The 15,928-nt window shown below is 38.7% G+C and overlaps 2 protein-coding genes across 4 annotated transcripts in view; one reads left to right on the top strand and one right to left on the bottom strand.

Annotated features, from left to right (window-relative positions):
* LOC111322949 (lysM and putative peptidoglycan-binding domain-containing protein 3) overlaps window positions 1-1,906 on the bottom strand; it is a 3,773-nt gene extending 1,867 nt beyond the window's left edge. The window contains exon 1 of the mRNA XM_022926190.2: window positions 1,440-1,906. Within this exon, the coding sequence (XP_022781925.2) occupies window positions 1,440-1,751 (312 nt within the window). The 5' untranslated portion in view covers window positions 1,752-1,906. The remainder of the gene's footprint in view (window positions 1-1,439) is intronic.
* Window positions 1,907-4,494: 2,588 nt separating this feature from the next.
* The window catches only part of LOC111322893 (phospholipid-transporting ATPase ID), a 49,509-nt gene continuing 38,075 nt past the window's right edge, over window positions 4,495-15,928 (top strand). Inside the window, exons 1-3 of one of the 3 annotated variants that reach the window (XM_088756893.1) lie at window positions 4,495-4,633; window positions 7,590-7,760; window positions 11,567-11,739. In XM_088756893.1, coding sequence (XP_088613019.1) covers window positions 7,733-7,760; window positions 11,567-11,739 — 201 coding nt within the window. In that variant the 5' untranslated portion in view covers window positions 4,495-4,633; window positions 7,590-7,732. Of the gene's footprint in view, window positions 4,634-7,589; window positions 7,761-9,498; window positions 9,807-11,566; window positions 11,740-15,928 lie in introns of those variants that run through there. The other 2 variants (XM_088756891.1, XM_088756894.1) reach the window with 2 other exon arrangements.

The following is a 15,928-nucleotide window of genomic DNA, read 5'->3' as shown; positions in this document are numbered from 1 at the left end:
TTTGTTCTCCAATGATTTCCCCATTACTTCCACAAAAGGAAACAAAGCCAATGGAAAAAAGCCACTGAAGAGTTTCAGTTTTTACCTTTCTTACTTCAAATGGAAGAAAAATGAATGGGAGGATTAAAGGATAAATGAACCCCTTCTTGCTTGCTAGTATGTTGAGTGATAATAATGTCCTTGGCAGTGAGATTATCCAAAGAATTTCACATCTGTCCTCAGAGCTTTGCTTCTTGTCCAAATATTCTTTTTTTACAGACACAGAAATCATCAGCTGACATTAGAGCTGCCTGAACGGGCTTATTTACTGATTAAAGTAAATACAAGAACCTGCACCAAAAAATTTATTTTGCCAAACAATTTTTTCTTTCCAATTGGAAATTTATTTGGATAAGAAATCATGGCAAACATATTACCAATTGCAAAAACAATAAACAGAATTTTTCTTCAATTCAAGTGATTAACAGTGCTTCTATTTTTCTTTGTCTTAGTTTATTCCTGTAGCACATATTTGCTTATGGACACAGGTTTATCGGGTGCCATATAGGGCAATATTGTGTGCCCAAAAAATAAAATGCAAGTTACGTATATATAGCATGGATCAAATAAGGACGACAAAAAAGGGATGGAATAGATCTCTCGAAAAATTGCTCTAAATCATCTATCCTGTCACAGGCCGCCATGTTACTTTTTTATCAATCTTTTGCTGACCAAATTTACAATGGGCACAATAACCATATATATTTTTTGCGCATTTGCCCCATATTTATATCGTATTTGGTCCATGCCACATATATTCCATTCATATCATATTTATTTGATCCATGACATATATATTTAACTTTTGCACTTTATTTTTGCGCCAACAATATTGTCTCATACAGCACGCCATACAGGTTGGAGGTCTAAAATAGAGGAGATTATGTAATTCTTAAAATTAAGCAGAGCAGGATTGCCAACACTCAACATTATTCTATAACCTTACTGCAACCCTTTACCACATCATTTTTACCAGTATTCATCACACCAAGAAAAACTGCTATGGCAACCAATATAAATTTTTTTCCGTCTTCGCCCTCAAACTGAAAAGGATGAGTCGAACATAAGGGCATGGTGTTTCTGATCATAACAAAAAAAACGCTTACACACACGTTTGAAAAGATTTTTGGTCAATCATGAAGATATAAAACAACATAATCACTTCAAGACGGCATTGACGGGAATAAAATGAGACCAGTTGACACAATGAATCAGCGCTAGTTCCCCATTACAATCCAAGCTAATTATTGAGTGAACTCATATTTTTAACCTTGGAACATATGCGCATGATATATCAGTTTTTATTTTCGTCTTAGCATACATTTTTATACAATATATAAATTAATACAAAAAGCAGAACAAATTAAATTGAAATAAGTATGAAAATCACGTATACGTACCGTACAACCGTATTGTAAAGAGAAACTTTGAATGGTATCAGAGGGTTGAATCTCACGATCGATAGTTTCCGTCTTCTTAGACTGTTTAGAGGCTATTTTAGTGGATGCATATGATCTCTTGTTTCTACTCCTTGGTCTAAGCTCTGTCATCTCCACGGAACCATCCTCGATCCCAACTTCTTCTGCTCGATCATTCCCAAAGATATAAACCCGGGATGACGAGACATTTTGTATTTCATGATCAATTACCGAGTCATCTTCTGAGCGCGTTGAAACATAACTTGTGTAGCCTCCTTTCTTCAAAAGAGACATGACTGATATTCCTCATCTTAAAGGCAAGTCATTGTTATGTGGAAATATGCTTGTGGTCTGTATTTAACCGCGACGCTCAGAAATATAGCTTTGGGCTTGAGAAAGAGCGGCTGCGTCCGCCATATTGTGCGTAAGACACGTCACGACTGTTTTCTATATTTGGACATAAGGGTAAACGTGTTTCCGCTGTGAAGTATGTTACTTTTGTATCACTTCCGGTTTAGTTCCAGTCACGCGATCTACTGTGTGTTTTTTAAATTCTAATGTCGAAAAGGTTCATAACTAATGATAGATTTAAACTTGAGATGCTCTCAACCTCCTTCTGTTAACTAAGTTTTTTTATGTTTGTATGTGATTCGATAAAAAGTTCGACTTGAGTCAGTTACCTTGTCTCGTGACTCAGTCTGCCTTGATGAGTAAGCAGCCGCCGAGGATTAGAACTAAGGTAACATTTCTTCAGAATTTTTGGGTCCAGACTTAGCTATTACACTTAGCTCACTTCGCCACAAACAAAAAGATCGTGGTGAGTATTTCAAAATTGGTTGCGAAGGCAAATTAGAGGATAAAAAAATAATTTCTGAGGTGGTATGTTGATACTATTCGAAACGTTAGCCAAACGATCTGGCTTTAAAACCTCACAGCCCCTATATCTCATAGATCTTCCAACTCTTATGGTTGTCCATATAGTTTTCGAATCTCAACAGCATGTCTAACATCTCCATTTTGTTTACCGTTAGCCCGAGGCGAAGGAACTGTGTTGAAGTTAGGGCTCGGCCCATTCCCAAGTATGAGCCAAACCTTCTTTCGGCGCCATTTTTTGAAATTAACATGTACCATCAAGCTTTGCATGGCAAGTGCTACTTGTCCATGAAAACTTGTTTTCAATATCCAAGAAAAACTTATACAAGTCAGCGGCTGTAAGGTAAACCTAAATACAGTGAACTTTCTATTGTACCTCGTGAGCCATCCACACTAGCTTGCAAATTAGTCTTAGGCATAGTTTTCGTGGAAAGTCTTTTTATTCAAAAAAGCAAAATCAAGGAGAAAAAGTCTCCTAAAACAAAACAAACGAGAAAAACAAAAACAAAAAAGAGCAAAATTAACAACAAAAAAATAGTAAGCAACGCAACGAGAAAACCGTGAAGAGAGGACTTGTAAGTTTTGTTGGGGAAAAACTTTTTTTTCCCCTTTCCCTAGGACAGTATAACCCTTTTGCACAAATTGGAAGTGGCTCTCTTTTAAAATCTAAATATTAAACAGATAATTTTTCAGTAAGTGAATTAATTACGATCTCACGGTAGAATCGAGGGTTGCATTACTTTGAATTAATAATGTCTAACCACTTCGGCATTTTTCTGCCGGCGCTTTTAAATAGCAGGAGGTCCAATCTCTACCAAGCCTCGCCCCACACCTCCGCACTCTATGCCCTGTATTTTTCAACCTCGTTGCTATGAACATCTTCATCGCCGTAGACGTAGAAATGGCCATTTCCAATCGACTTTTACACAATTGAAAGTTCACTTTAAAAGATATAGGCATTAACATATTTAAGGACTGTTTTCTCATTCTTCTAATTCTCCAAATATCGCGAGATAATGCTCATCCAATAGCTTGTTTCATTTTCTACATTGCAAATGATATACCCGACTGACTTCATTGGCACTTAAAAGCTTTCAAGCTCTTAACACCAACTGAGAGAAGGCTAATATGCGCACGCTAAAAGATCATTCTTCATTCAAATATTAATTCATAGATAAAGGCGTCTCAGTACAGTTGTCAAAAAAGTCATTTGTCCGTTGAAAAAAATACCTTTCTGTTTAAAGCTTTTTCGTAAATTCGATAATAAAATTAATGGAGTGATGTGAGACCGCCAAAGATGCAACTGTGAAAGACAAAAAATAAATGTTCCTAAGTCTTTTATCAAGAAACTTTTGTTTTATTTCGTGCAGGCAAAGATGTGTCAAAAGATAATTCTTGAGATCCGCTAATTGAGGTACGTAAGTTCGATGATTCCCTTTCCATTCCAACCATGAATAATTATGATATATGCTAATGAATCGAAACGAGCAGAAGAAAAATTGTGGCAAGTAATGATTTAGTTCTTCCTGAACTGTGAATTTTACGCGTCAGATTTAAGCTTAACAGAATGAATAAGTGATAACAATTTATTTCAAAGCTTTTCTGTTTGAACAGTGGCAGATTATATTAATTTTAAGGTACGTTTTCAAATTTCAAATATTAAAATATTAAAATTGTTTTCTACGGACCAATGGCAACAAGATACAAATACAGAAGTAAATATGTAAAATGCTCGGGGTATTGAAAAAACATCTGATAATATTGATTGTGGGTTAACGATTTCATCTTTACAGAAAACCTCACTGTAAGATAAACGGGCGCCAATTTGTTTCTTATCGTTCTGTATATCCATGTTTTCATTTTCGTGGTTTATTAATATTTATCAAGTGACAGCCTCAAGTTATACTTATTGCGACGACTCCCGCTAGGGAAACTCCCAGCGAACAGTGAGACTTCCTATTTGTCGTTTGACTCAGTGGAATCGATTGGTCCTGCTTAGGCGAGGATTTGCGAAAAAAAAAATTGAGGTGAGGGCTGAACTCAGTAGCGTAGAACCGCGCTTTCGGCAATTGAATAGGGCATTTGAAATTAAAACTAAATAACCGTCACCTGCAAATCCCAGAATTCTTAACGTTTTCCGTTGCCGTGGCTGACGGTTTTGAAAACAATCGATCTCGTTTCAAACCGGCCGACAATCACTATACGAATAATTTCAAACGGCCGACAAAACATCATAGGTACGTCTAGAGATTTGAGTGGTGATTAAAGAAGAACGAATGAGTGAATATTCGACTTACGTTAAGGTAACAGTTTTATTTCTCTTAAACACCATTAGTAGATGTTTATATTAGCTAACGTAAGTTAAGATATGAACTACCAAGAAAATTTTAGAAAATCGCATCTTTTTTACTTATTATTCGAGTTGCCTCTGATGATTGGTCCGGGCTTTAACATGATTTAGATGAAGTCAGAGTAACTTTTTTTGTTCTTTCATTTTGTGTCAGTGTGTATATTGATAAAGTTTTGGGCAGTACTGTGTTAATGTTATAGCCTTCCGAAATAGAATTCATGATGAATAAACTGAATTGTCAAATAATTTCGATTATTTCATCATATCTAAGCAAATTATGACGAAGAGTCGCTTTACGCCTACTACAATGTAGGTTGATCTAATATTCTTTTTGTCAAAGAAGCACAGGGTTTCCACGGTGTATCGAAACTGTACTTTTGCGGCCGTTTAATTCTTCAGAACGGTTTAGTCCTCTTAAGAATTCTTGTTTTCTCTGCGCCATCGAGTCTCTTCACTGCAGTACTTGACAACCAACAATTACTTAACAACCGACTGATAGAAATTCTGACTGTATCCGAACAAACAAATATACTCTGTTTATTGTGCGTAGTTCACATAAAATGTATAGTATCAAGCTAAAAACGGCGGAAACGAATCGAAAGAACGCGTATGAAATGCCATCAGTATGGTTAAATCAATTTTCACATTTTCAATTATGGAGAAAAAAAGCATCCATAATTTGTCACGACTGCATATTTATTAAAGCCGTACTTCAGTTGCGTACTCGCAGAGATCTGATGTTCTCTTCGCCAGGTTATGATTTTCTAAAATTTTACAGTAACTGTTCGATGCTCTCGACAAACAAAAGATCAAAATGTCAAGGTTTAAGCTCTGAAGATGATAAAAAAGGAGTAACTAGCTTGATTTCCGTTTTTAAAATTTAAGGCGGCATTGCATATCAAGCTTAAGGAGACAGGAGTAACTTCAGTCTTTTCGCCAAAACCCCTCTTATTCTCGATTAGACCTTTTTTCACCCAAATAAAGCTCTATTTTCCCAAGAAATTGGCTCAAGGAGCTTACTGCAGTCAACGTTTGCTCTTGATAAAGTGAGTTTTGTTTAGAGGAATTCCGCTCAATCATCTCAATTAGCGCAAAGGAATATAATCCCTTCGTTGTAAGCACAATTCTGGGAGATTTGAAGCATCAGTAATGCACAAATGAAATCTGACGCTGAATCACAAAGCCAAGATTACTCAGACACGGCGATGAACCTGAAATTAAATAACTCACTCGAGCCAAAAACTGGCGATTTTCCTGGATTTATATCATGCATTTATTGCCTGCATGATTTATTCGCTGTCACTTGAATCCTGGTCAACCTCTGACCTGAATTTTTTCGTTTCTCTTTTAGGAGTTTTTCTGTATAATTGGACCCTCGATAACTGAATAGTCAACACAAGATAAGTCATGAAAATCAGTACATTAGTCCTAAACGTTGGATCATTTTGAAGCAGCTGAGAATTCCTTCCATTTCCGTTTTTATTTCTTAGGCAAAATGTTCCATGTTTACTCAACTTCTCTTCTCTGAAATAGAATTGGATCAAAATGTGCGCTGTAAGAAAAGAATTTATAAGTAAACACAAGAGATTATAATTATAATTTCTCGGTAAACACTGTATTTTTTTTGACTTCTGATCCTTTATCTCAGTTTTATGATGGCTAGAGCTCCTGGTAACTCAAGCTTTTTTTCCCTGTTTACTCCAAGGCATTCGAGTTATTTTGAATTCGAGGCGAATTTTCTGTTCTTTGCAGGACTGAAGGTTTGCGGTGCGAGATGTTTGAATTTTTTTGATAAATGCTAATTTTAACAATTTTCTGTTAAATTGTTTTTAAATTGTATCATTTTTTTAGTTACTCATTACTATACTTAGTTTAAATTTTGGGATTGAATACCCTACTTCCAAAAAGGCCTGACACACACAAAAGAACAATTCACTGGCTTGCCTCTGCAAGTGACCCTCACAGCTTTCTTCTAGGCCTGGGTTTCTTAGGGAAGCTTAATCGACAGAGAATCGCATGATCTTACGTCACACTTTAGTAAACATTACTTTTTGAAGGATGATAGTTTTTGTGAACGTATCTTACAAGAAATGTGAACAATGGAAAAGAAAGTTAACAGACTCAAGATCCACTCAAGATCAACTAAAATGTCCTGTCGGAATTTTTTCGAGATTACGTGCCATCATAGTTAGTAGAGCTCCAGTCCAACGAAAACGAAAGGTCGTCCTCGATAGATAGACTTCATTTTCCGGAACTTTTTCGGTTGGACTGATCGAACTAATCCATCCAGTTTCGAAACAAAATTTCCGAACATTCTGTTTGAATGGATCACGTCTGATATAGGGGGCCCCTATGATCCTTGCCTTAGAAAAAAAAACTTACAAGAACTTCTCAGAGGCAGGGAAAGGTCACACTTATCGCTCGCTCTAGACCTCACTAATAATTATACGCACGCCTCGGGAGAGAGTTTCGCGAGGATTACGGGAAGGCCAATAGCTCAAGTCGTCGCTATGGAATAGACTTGCAACAGACGTAAGAACTATAAACATTCTTTGGCAATTTAAAACTAGACAGGTAGATCTGTCGAGACTTGTGAATGGAGAATGTGTAGTGGACTGCCTTTCGTGCTCGTCGAAGCTTAAAAATGTAAATATTTGCGATATTTGTTTTCTCTATTGCCGGAGCTTGTATTTTAACTCAACCTTTATTTTGATCTAGTTACTTAATCCTTATGAATTATATTGGTAGTATTTTGATGTCCCCAATTAATGAGTAGTACTCTAAAGTATTCATACCACTTAAATAAAGTTCTTATCTTATAATAGCATAGTCTTAATCTTAAGGAACTAAATTGTGTCAAAACTAAGCACCCAAATGATAATATAACGTTAACTCCTTAATTTCCGCAGTTGAACTCTGCCTGGATATTCAAAGTGGAACAGAAGTACAGAAGTTCAACATTCAAATGATCATCGCGTCGTCGTCATTAGCGTGGTTCTTCAGTAAGGTAGCACGGATTTAGGGGGCCGAAAGATAGGAAGTCACATACACCATGAAGTCTCGCACTGCCCGAGTTTCAAGTAAGATACTGTAGCTGTTGAAATTTGCTTTTTTCATTCACAATCAAAGCAACTTCTGAGGAAGTAAGGCATTTACGCACAAACTCATGTAATGAAGTTGACACATCAACGGAACAGAGTCCAGTACTGAAAGGAGAGGGTTTATGTCGAATTAATTTAATAGTCTGCTCCCAGTTGGCTTGTTAGCTCAATTGGTAGAGCGCTGCATTAGTATGGTAGAGCGCTGCACTAGTATCGCAGAGGTCAGTGGTTCGAATCCCGTACAAGCCTGAATTTTTTCAGGTCTGATTTTCACTATTGCTTAAATTGTGCTTTACTGCGAGGATCGTGCACATATACCAAATGTTTATGTTCGCTGATGCTTTGGCGTACAATAATGGTTGTATATCTGACTGGTTTTATCAACTGAGTTGATACTGTAAACTGGCCACCGTAAAGAGTTCAAAGCTGACGTTTCGAGCGTTAGCCCTTCGTCCATTCGCTCTGACGAAGGGCTAACGCTCGAAACGTCAGCTTTGAAACTCTTTACGGTGGCCAATTTGCATTATCAACGCAGTTGATAAAACCAATTTATCTTGTTGTCCTCCCACACCGACGCAGCATCACAGTTTCTTTAGAAACTTGCCCCTTTTATTCAATGATCAACTTCAGTTTGTAACATGTTTTGCAGACCTCACACTGCTTACTTAGAAAACAGATGGCTTATTCTTTTTATGGGCAAGAGCTTGACCAACATTCTCGGTTTGAATGACCTAGTGCTCGTTTGGGCACTAGTGTTGTCGTTGAGGCTTTGAATTTGGCCTCGACCAAAATTATTTGATTGCTGATTTTAAATAATAATGGACTCTTAGAGATTTGGGCTGACATATTTGCATTCAATGTGCTAATGCTTCATTTCTTTATTACTTTTTGCGATTGTATCAGAGTCTTTTAGGAATTATCTTTAAATTTTTTTACAAACCCAATTTGAAACTCAACAAATTGTCTAAATGTTTACGCAGAAGAAAAAACAATCGTATAATATAGTTTCAATTTTTACACTTTTATTGCAATGCTTTAAAGTTGATTTTCTTCGGCAACCTTTTCTTCTAATTACCTTAGAACCAGATTATCCTTAGGCCCTGTTTACAAGCAAGGAGGGTAACCCTTGTGCTAGGGTTACCCTAGCAGGCGGGTCAAAGATAGCCCGGGTTTACAAGCAAAATTTCACAGGTAGGGTTACCCTACCACCCGGGACAACTTACCTATGCTTGGTAACCGCACGCATTGTTATCAATGTTCAAAGGGTCTGGAAACAGGTAAAAAGTTGTCCCGGGTAGGCGAGTTATCCCCACCAGAGCGTTCACAAGGCATCTAGGGTTACCCTAGCGCTAGGACAACCCTAGCGCTCAGCTAGGGTTACCCCAGTGCTAAGGTAACCCTAGCTGCCTTGTAAACACGTCGATGAAAAAAAGAAGAAATGTGGGAGCGTTAGGGTAACCCTCCTACCAGGGTAACCCTAGCACTACGGTTACCCTACCTGCTTGTAAACAGGGCCTTAGAGAACTTAATATATATCAATATATATCAAGTGGGTAACCACGAAATAGTTCTGTAGGGATGTATATGTAGCTGTTTTTTTCTGCCTACCACACATGTTTTATACTGCTTTCCGATCCGAAGGCTTTGCGGCGTTTCGCGGTCTTCTACTTGACTGGAGTCCAGTCCTTCAACTAGTGCAGAAGAAAAAGAGAGAAACTGAAACAGAGATTGTAGTGTGAATATTTGCTTAGATTATATTTCTGTGGTTAATATGCGTGAATCGGAAGAAGAAGTGGATTTTAAGAGATTTCACGTTTGTTTCATAATGATCAGCCAGCTATTTAGTTTACACATAGGTCATTAACTCGTGGTGAACCGACAACGCAACTAACAGCGGTAAATACCACAGTTTGGCCAGCCTGGTGAACAATTAACTTCAAGACAACTGTTATTGGGGTTTAACATTAACCACCAGGCTCACGTCTTTGAAAATGCATTTGTGCAGATCAGAAGATAACCAAGAAGGTACTGTATGATTGTTCGTCCTTAGTTTTAAGTCGTTCATCGTGTGAACGGTCGGAAGTGTTATTTCTCTGCAGCAGCTGTTTCCAGTTTCCCTAACAACCAAAGGTTAGTTCGCGGCAATGTCGGCAGGACGCGTTAAGACCAAGTTTGTTATGCACACGTATTTTCCGTTTCGAGAAAAGTTAAGGATATTGCATTGGCCACAGTGAAAATTTTCCGATTATCAATATTAAAGCCGTGCTTTAAAGGAGGATCTCATTGTTCTGAAACAAATACGCGAGGTACCCATGAAATACAATTATTTGATTTTGGAAGAGAGAGCGATCGTCCTCATATTAATATATTTATGAAAGCAAAACAAGAAAACCGAAAAGAAAGTTTATCGGAAAAAAAAAATTTAAAAAAGTTTGGTATGATATCTTATTTCACGGGCTGGTAGTATCAAATGGGCCAGCGAATGAATTAATCTTGGTTGGCTTACTTTAATTTTACATGCTACTTATTGTTGAATTAACACTGTTTTTACAAGAGAGATTATGCATCTTTTTAACATATTTTTTTGTTCTACTACTGGTTCGATCTTTTTATTTGTAAATGTGGTTAAATTAATTTGCATATGCCTCGTTGTAGATAATGTTTTGAAAATTACAAATTTGTCCGTTCGAAATGATTTTTTCCTAAACTGTGGCATGTACAGTGTATGTAATTTTTTTTTTATTGTTGAAAAGTAAGCTGCTGTGCATAAATTTATTTTTGCTTTAATTTAGTCTGTCACCATGTTTGGTTTCAGTTTCCTTAATATACCTTCTACATACATATAAATTGTGCTATAATCTGGGGGTTTGAATATGTGATCTGACAGTTGAGCTTAATTTGGATTACCTTGAAAGTTCACCTTGCATCAGTTAAAATCTTCATACATGCATATATATTCAGAGGGCAGGGTTGATCCTGGCTGCTACAATCTTGGTGCCTGTACCACTGGGCTAGAACATTGCTCATTAATCAAGAGCTTTTGGTCATGCTGATAAAACTTGCAAGATCATGCTCAATGTCAATTCTATTGCTAACCAAACAAACTGTTTCTGGTACATGTGAGGTAAAGTAGTGGGCTAAAATTTTATACGTTGTGAACTGGACTGAAATTTCCACTTGATTAGAAGATGTTTTTTTATCTTGGTAAACTGGTCAGTGTGGGTGGCAGTCCTGCGTGAGGAAGACACTTATAAATTGTATCTGAATTTATTATACAGATTGGTTTTATCAAATTAATGTAACTAGGACACTGTTCAAATTAACGATGAGAGTTTTTCCAAAGTGCTCAGCTTATTTAGTGTAAGTACTTAAGTTTATAAGGCCCCTAGAATTCTCAAGAGATCTATGGCTTCTTGTTTTGAGGTAACAATTATTTTTAGGTTCATCAACTTTGAAAAATTAGCTGTTTATTATCCAACAGCACTTATAAGAGTACAAATAATACTCAAGTCAACTACAAATATCTGGCGATGTGGGATAGTTGGTTATTTTGTTCACTCCTCTTCTCTTCTTCTCCTTCCTTGTAAGAAATGCATATAAAATAAAGCAGTTAGATAATAAACAACTTATTAGATGTTTTGGTCTGTAAGTAGTATTGCTGAACATTTTTGCTAGTTGTTTGTAGCCGTGCGGACTCATCAAAATATGGCTCAATTCATAAAAATACTCAGCAATCAACTACCTAGTACTTAAGTGTCTAATAAGATGTATTTATCTCTTTTCAGCCAAGGAGAGGCAGCTGAGGACAAATGACCATGAGTATAATGCACAATTCCAATATGTCAACAATTACATCAGGACATCAAAATACAGCCTTCTCACTTTTCTACCCCTCAACTTATTTGAGCAATTCCGCAGGGTTGCCAATCTTTATTTCATTTTGCAAATCATTATCATGGTGAGTGAAATAACATTTTATTTAATTTTTCTACTTTTTATGCGTATCTGAAATAGAATTATCTACATTTATTTATTACTTAGCTTTGGGCCAATGTGGTGTTCGGATGGCATGAGAAACGGAGATATATTCTTGGATTTCAACACAGAACTTTTAATATTTTCTAACATGTGTCGTCGCCATTACCGGAAGTGATTATACATCGAATCATGAACGGAAGCGAGGCTGAATTAATGTAAACGTAAATCGAATACAGCACATCTCCCCCTTTAAGATAATGAAAGAGAAACTTACTTAGACATACTTGTTTCTTATCTAGCGTGAAATTCAAAATTAAAACAACGTCAATCAAATGTCCTCAAGTAATCGTCATTTTGTTAAGAAACACATCCTGGGTAGCTATTGTCATTTGTCTCTGCACTAAGTCTCACACACACTAGAATACGCGTTCATAGTTATGACTTTCTGTCTGAGAAACCAGAGAAAAATCTGGCCAGAAAGTATAACTTCACTTATGGCACATAATCCTTCAATCTAGATGAGGGCTTAGATTGACGGCCAGATCTGGTGTACACTTTTGATGTGCCAGTTCCTTCTGCAGTGTTAGCTGTTTGGGGTGAAGGAAGTTTAGGTGATGGAGGTACTGGCACCGGTGTGGGTTTGGCTGGAGATGTAGCTGCAGCTGGGGGTGGGGGTGGTATCTTGTTGATCTGTACTCTATTCCTTCTATATGACCCAGTGTCCGTATGGATCACATAAGAACGAGGTGTGCACTTCTCCACTACTATTCCAGACTGTCCTCTGTCTTGTACCATCACTTCATCTCCCTTCTCTAAGGGAACAAGAGGCCTCGCTGAATGCCTTCTGTCGAAGTGCAGCTTCTGTTTGGTTTTGTGATTGTCTTCAAACTGACGTAGGGCATGATTCTGCACAAGGTTTGGGGACAGCTGAGACGGGGCCACCGGCACTTTGGTTTTGAGCCTCCTTGACATCATTAGCTCAGCTGGAGAATAACCATTAGCCAATGGTGTCGCTCTATACTGGAGCAAAGCAAGATAAGGATCTTGAGAGCCAGCTAGGAGACGTTTAGCTGTTTGCACTGCTCTCTCTGCTTCACCGTTGCCTGAAGCATGACCTGGGCTGCTAGTGACATGTCGAAACCCGTAATCTAAAGTGAACATCTTAAATTCCCTTGATGTATAGTAGCTGGCATTGTCAGATTTTACTTGATCTGGAATTCCGAATCTGGAAAATGCACGTTTCATCCTGTCTATGACCTCTGCTGAGGCAGTTGAACTCAGACTAGCTACCTCTATCCATCTGGAGTAGTAATCAATCATTACTAAATACAGTCTTTTATTGAGTTCATAGACATCAGTGGCTATGTATTGCCATGGTCGTTGTGGGAGCATGGTAGGAACTAGAGGTTCTGGAGGATTTTTCCTATTAGACTGACACTTGCGACAGTTTTCAATTAACTCCTCTATATTCTTCATCATGCTTGGCCACCACACTGTGTTTCTGGCCAATGCCTTGCACTTGACAATCCCTTGGTGACCGTCGTGGATCTTATCCAGGACTTCCAATTTCATAGACGATGGTATAACGACTCGAGGTCCCATCATCAACAGCCCTTTAACCACTGTCAGCTCTGCTCTATGAGCAAAATAAGGGCTGACTAAACCCTTGACATTATGTTTTTCAGGCCAACCTTCAGCTACATAGTTCATAATTTGCCTGCATGCTTCATCCTCCTGTTGATGGATCATAATATCATCTAATTTGCTATCACTGATAGGCATTCCAGCTATGACTTGATGAGCATATAAGTTCACTTCCTCATGAAATGAATCACCTGATTTGGCTGGTGTTGGAGAACGAGATAGCGTGTCGGCAGTGTAGAACAGTTTTCCTGGCACATGAACAGGTGTGAACGAGTATCTCATGAGCCTCATTCTCATTCGTTGAATACGTACGGGTAGTTGATCCAACTCCTTCGTGGATAGCAGTGGTACAAGAGGCTTATGATCAGTCTCAAGTATAATATTCTTTCCCAGAATGTAATCTGTGAATCGTTCACATGCGAAGGTACTAGCTAAGGCCTCCTTCTCAATCTGGGCGTACCTTTTCTCTACATCCAGAAGGCTTTTGGATGCATACGCCACTGGCGCCCACCTGTCACCGTGCTTTTGCAAAAGCACTCCGCCAAGTCTGTATGAAGACGCATCTGCTGACACCTTGGTCTCCAGTGAAGGATCATATATTTGCAACACTGGGCTGCTCGTCAAGCATTGTTTAATCTCTTTAAAAGCCTGTTCCTGTGCTGGACCCCAGCACCATGCACTGTGAGAGCTCAAGAGTTCACGTAGAGGTTGTGTCATAGTAGCAAGGTTGGTACAAACTTCATGAGCTGGTTCACTGTACCCATCAGACCTCTTACCTCACTCACATTCTCTGGAGCACGCATTTTCAATATAGCCTCAACCTTCTCTGGAGAGCTTTCCACACCATTAACTCCGATCCGATGACCTAGAAAGTCAATCTGGCTTTTGCTGAATTGGCACTTATCCTTATTCAAGGTGACACCTGCTGCTTTCAGCCGTGTTAATGTCTGTACGAGTCTCTCGTCATGTTCCTCCTGGTTCTTTCCGAACACGACAATGTCATCCATGAGACATACCACACCTTGTTGACCACCTAGTATTCGGTAGATCTCACTCTGAAACTTCTCAGGGCCAGATTTGATACCGAAGGGAATTCGCTTGTATCGAAATCGACCAAATGGTGAGATGAACGTGGTCAGTTTCCTTGAATCTTCATCCAAGCAGATTTGGTGGAAGCCTGCATTGGCATCCAGTTTAGAGAAAACCTTAGCACCTCCCATCAGAGCAATTGTATAATCCACTGTGGGGAGCATGATTCTTTCTCTCTTCACTACTTCGTTAAGCTTCGTGAGATCCACACAGATCCTCACTTTGCCATTTCCTTTAGGCACCACGACCATAGGAGAACACCATTCCGATGGTTCTGTGCACCGTTCTATAACATCTAGCTCGATAAGCTTGTCAAGTTCAGCTTTGGCTAGAGGACGTAGTGGAATAGATATCCTCCTGGGAGTCATCACACTGTATGGCTCTGCGTTTTGCTCGATCTTAACCTTATATTCTCCTTCTAGCTTTCCTAAGCCTTTGAACATTGATCCGAACTCCGCTGACTGGATAGGATCTGACGTAACTTTTCCAATGAACTTAACGACACCTAGATCTGCACAAGCGTCTCTACCTAGCAATAGAGAGCCTTTGGGGAACACATATATATCCTCTGTGATTGTCTGATCACCTTTCTTTAGTTCTGCAGTAAAGAATCCAAGAGTTGAAAGGTTGCTTTGATCTGGGCCACTAAGAGGCCTGTCAGGCTTCTGCAAAATGAAGTGTGAAAACTGTGTATCATACACAGCTTTGGGAATGACTGTCACATCTGCTCCAGTATCAACAGCAAATTTCAGGCTCTGACCTGACACCTGGACTTCCGTAAACCATGCACTCCTGCCTTTCCTGTTGTTGATACTCTCAATAGAGTAACTTTCATCACTGATGCTTCCTAAGAAGTAGTACTCATCTGAGTCAGACTGCACTTCTGCTACCTCTTGTACAGACCCTTTTCCTTTGCTACTCCTGCAGACCTTGCCCCAATGTCCTGGGCGTTTGCACTTGTTACATTTACTGTCTTTTGCAGGGCATCTTTCTCTGGGGTGCACCTCCTTTCCACACCACCGGCATGACCGGCTATTCGATGCCTGGGAGCAATTTGATGCACTTCTTTGCTGCCCGTTACTACGTGGTCCCTTGTCACGAGGGCCTCCTTTCTGCCTATGTTGAACTGCCTGCACTTTAGAAGTCTCTCCTTTTATATCCTGAGCCCACCTTCCAGAACATTCTTCTGCTCTACACTCATTTATCGCTTTTTCTAAAGTCAGTTCACCATCTCTCAACAGCCGTGCTCTGACCTTATCACTATTTATACCCAATACGATCTTATCTCTGACAAAATCATCCTTTAGTTCACCGTAGGCACACGTAGACACGAGAGTGTTAATTTGTGATAAGAAATTATCGAAACTCTCACCTTCTGATTGCGTATACCTGTGAAACTTGTAACGTTCATAAGTAACGTTTGTTTTCGGCGTGCA

Source organism: Stylophora pistillata, chromosome 4 (genome assembly GCF_964205215.1).
Source record: "Stylophora pistillata chromosome 4, jaStyPist1.2, whole genome shotgun sequence".
Taxonomy (NCBI): Eukaryota; Metazoa; Cnidaria; class Anthozoa; order Scleractinia; family Pocilloporidae; genus Stylophora; species Stylophora pistillata.
Note: the sequence above shows the minus strand (reverse complement) of the source record. Positions and strands in the feature narration are given on the sequence as shown.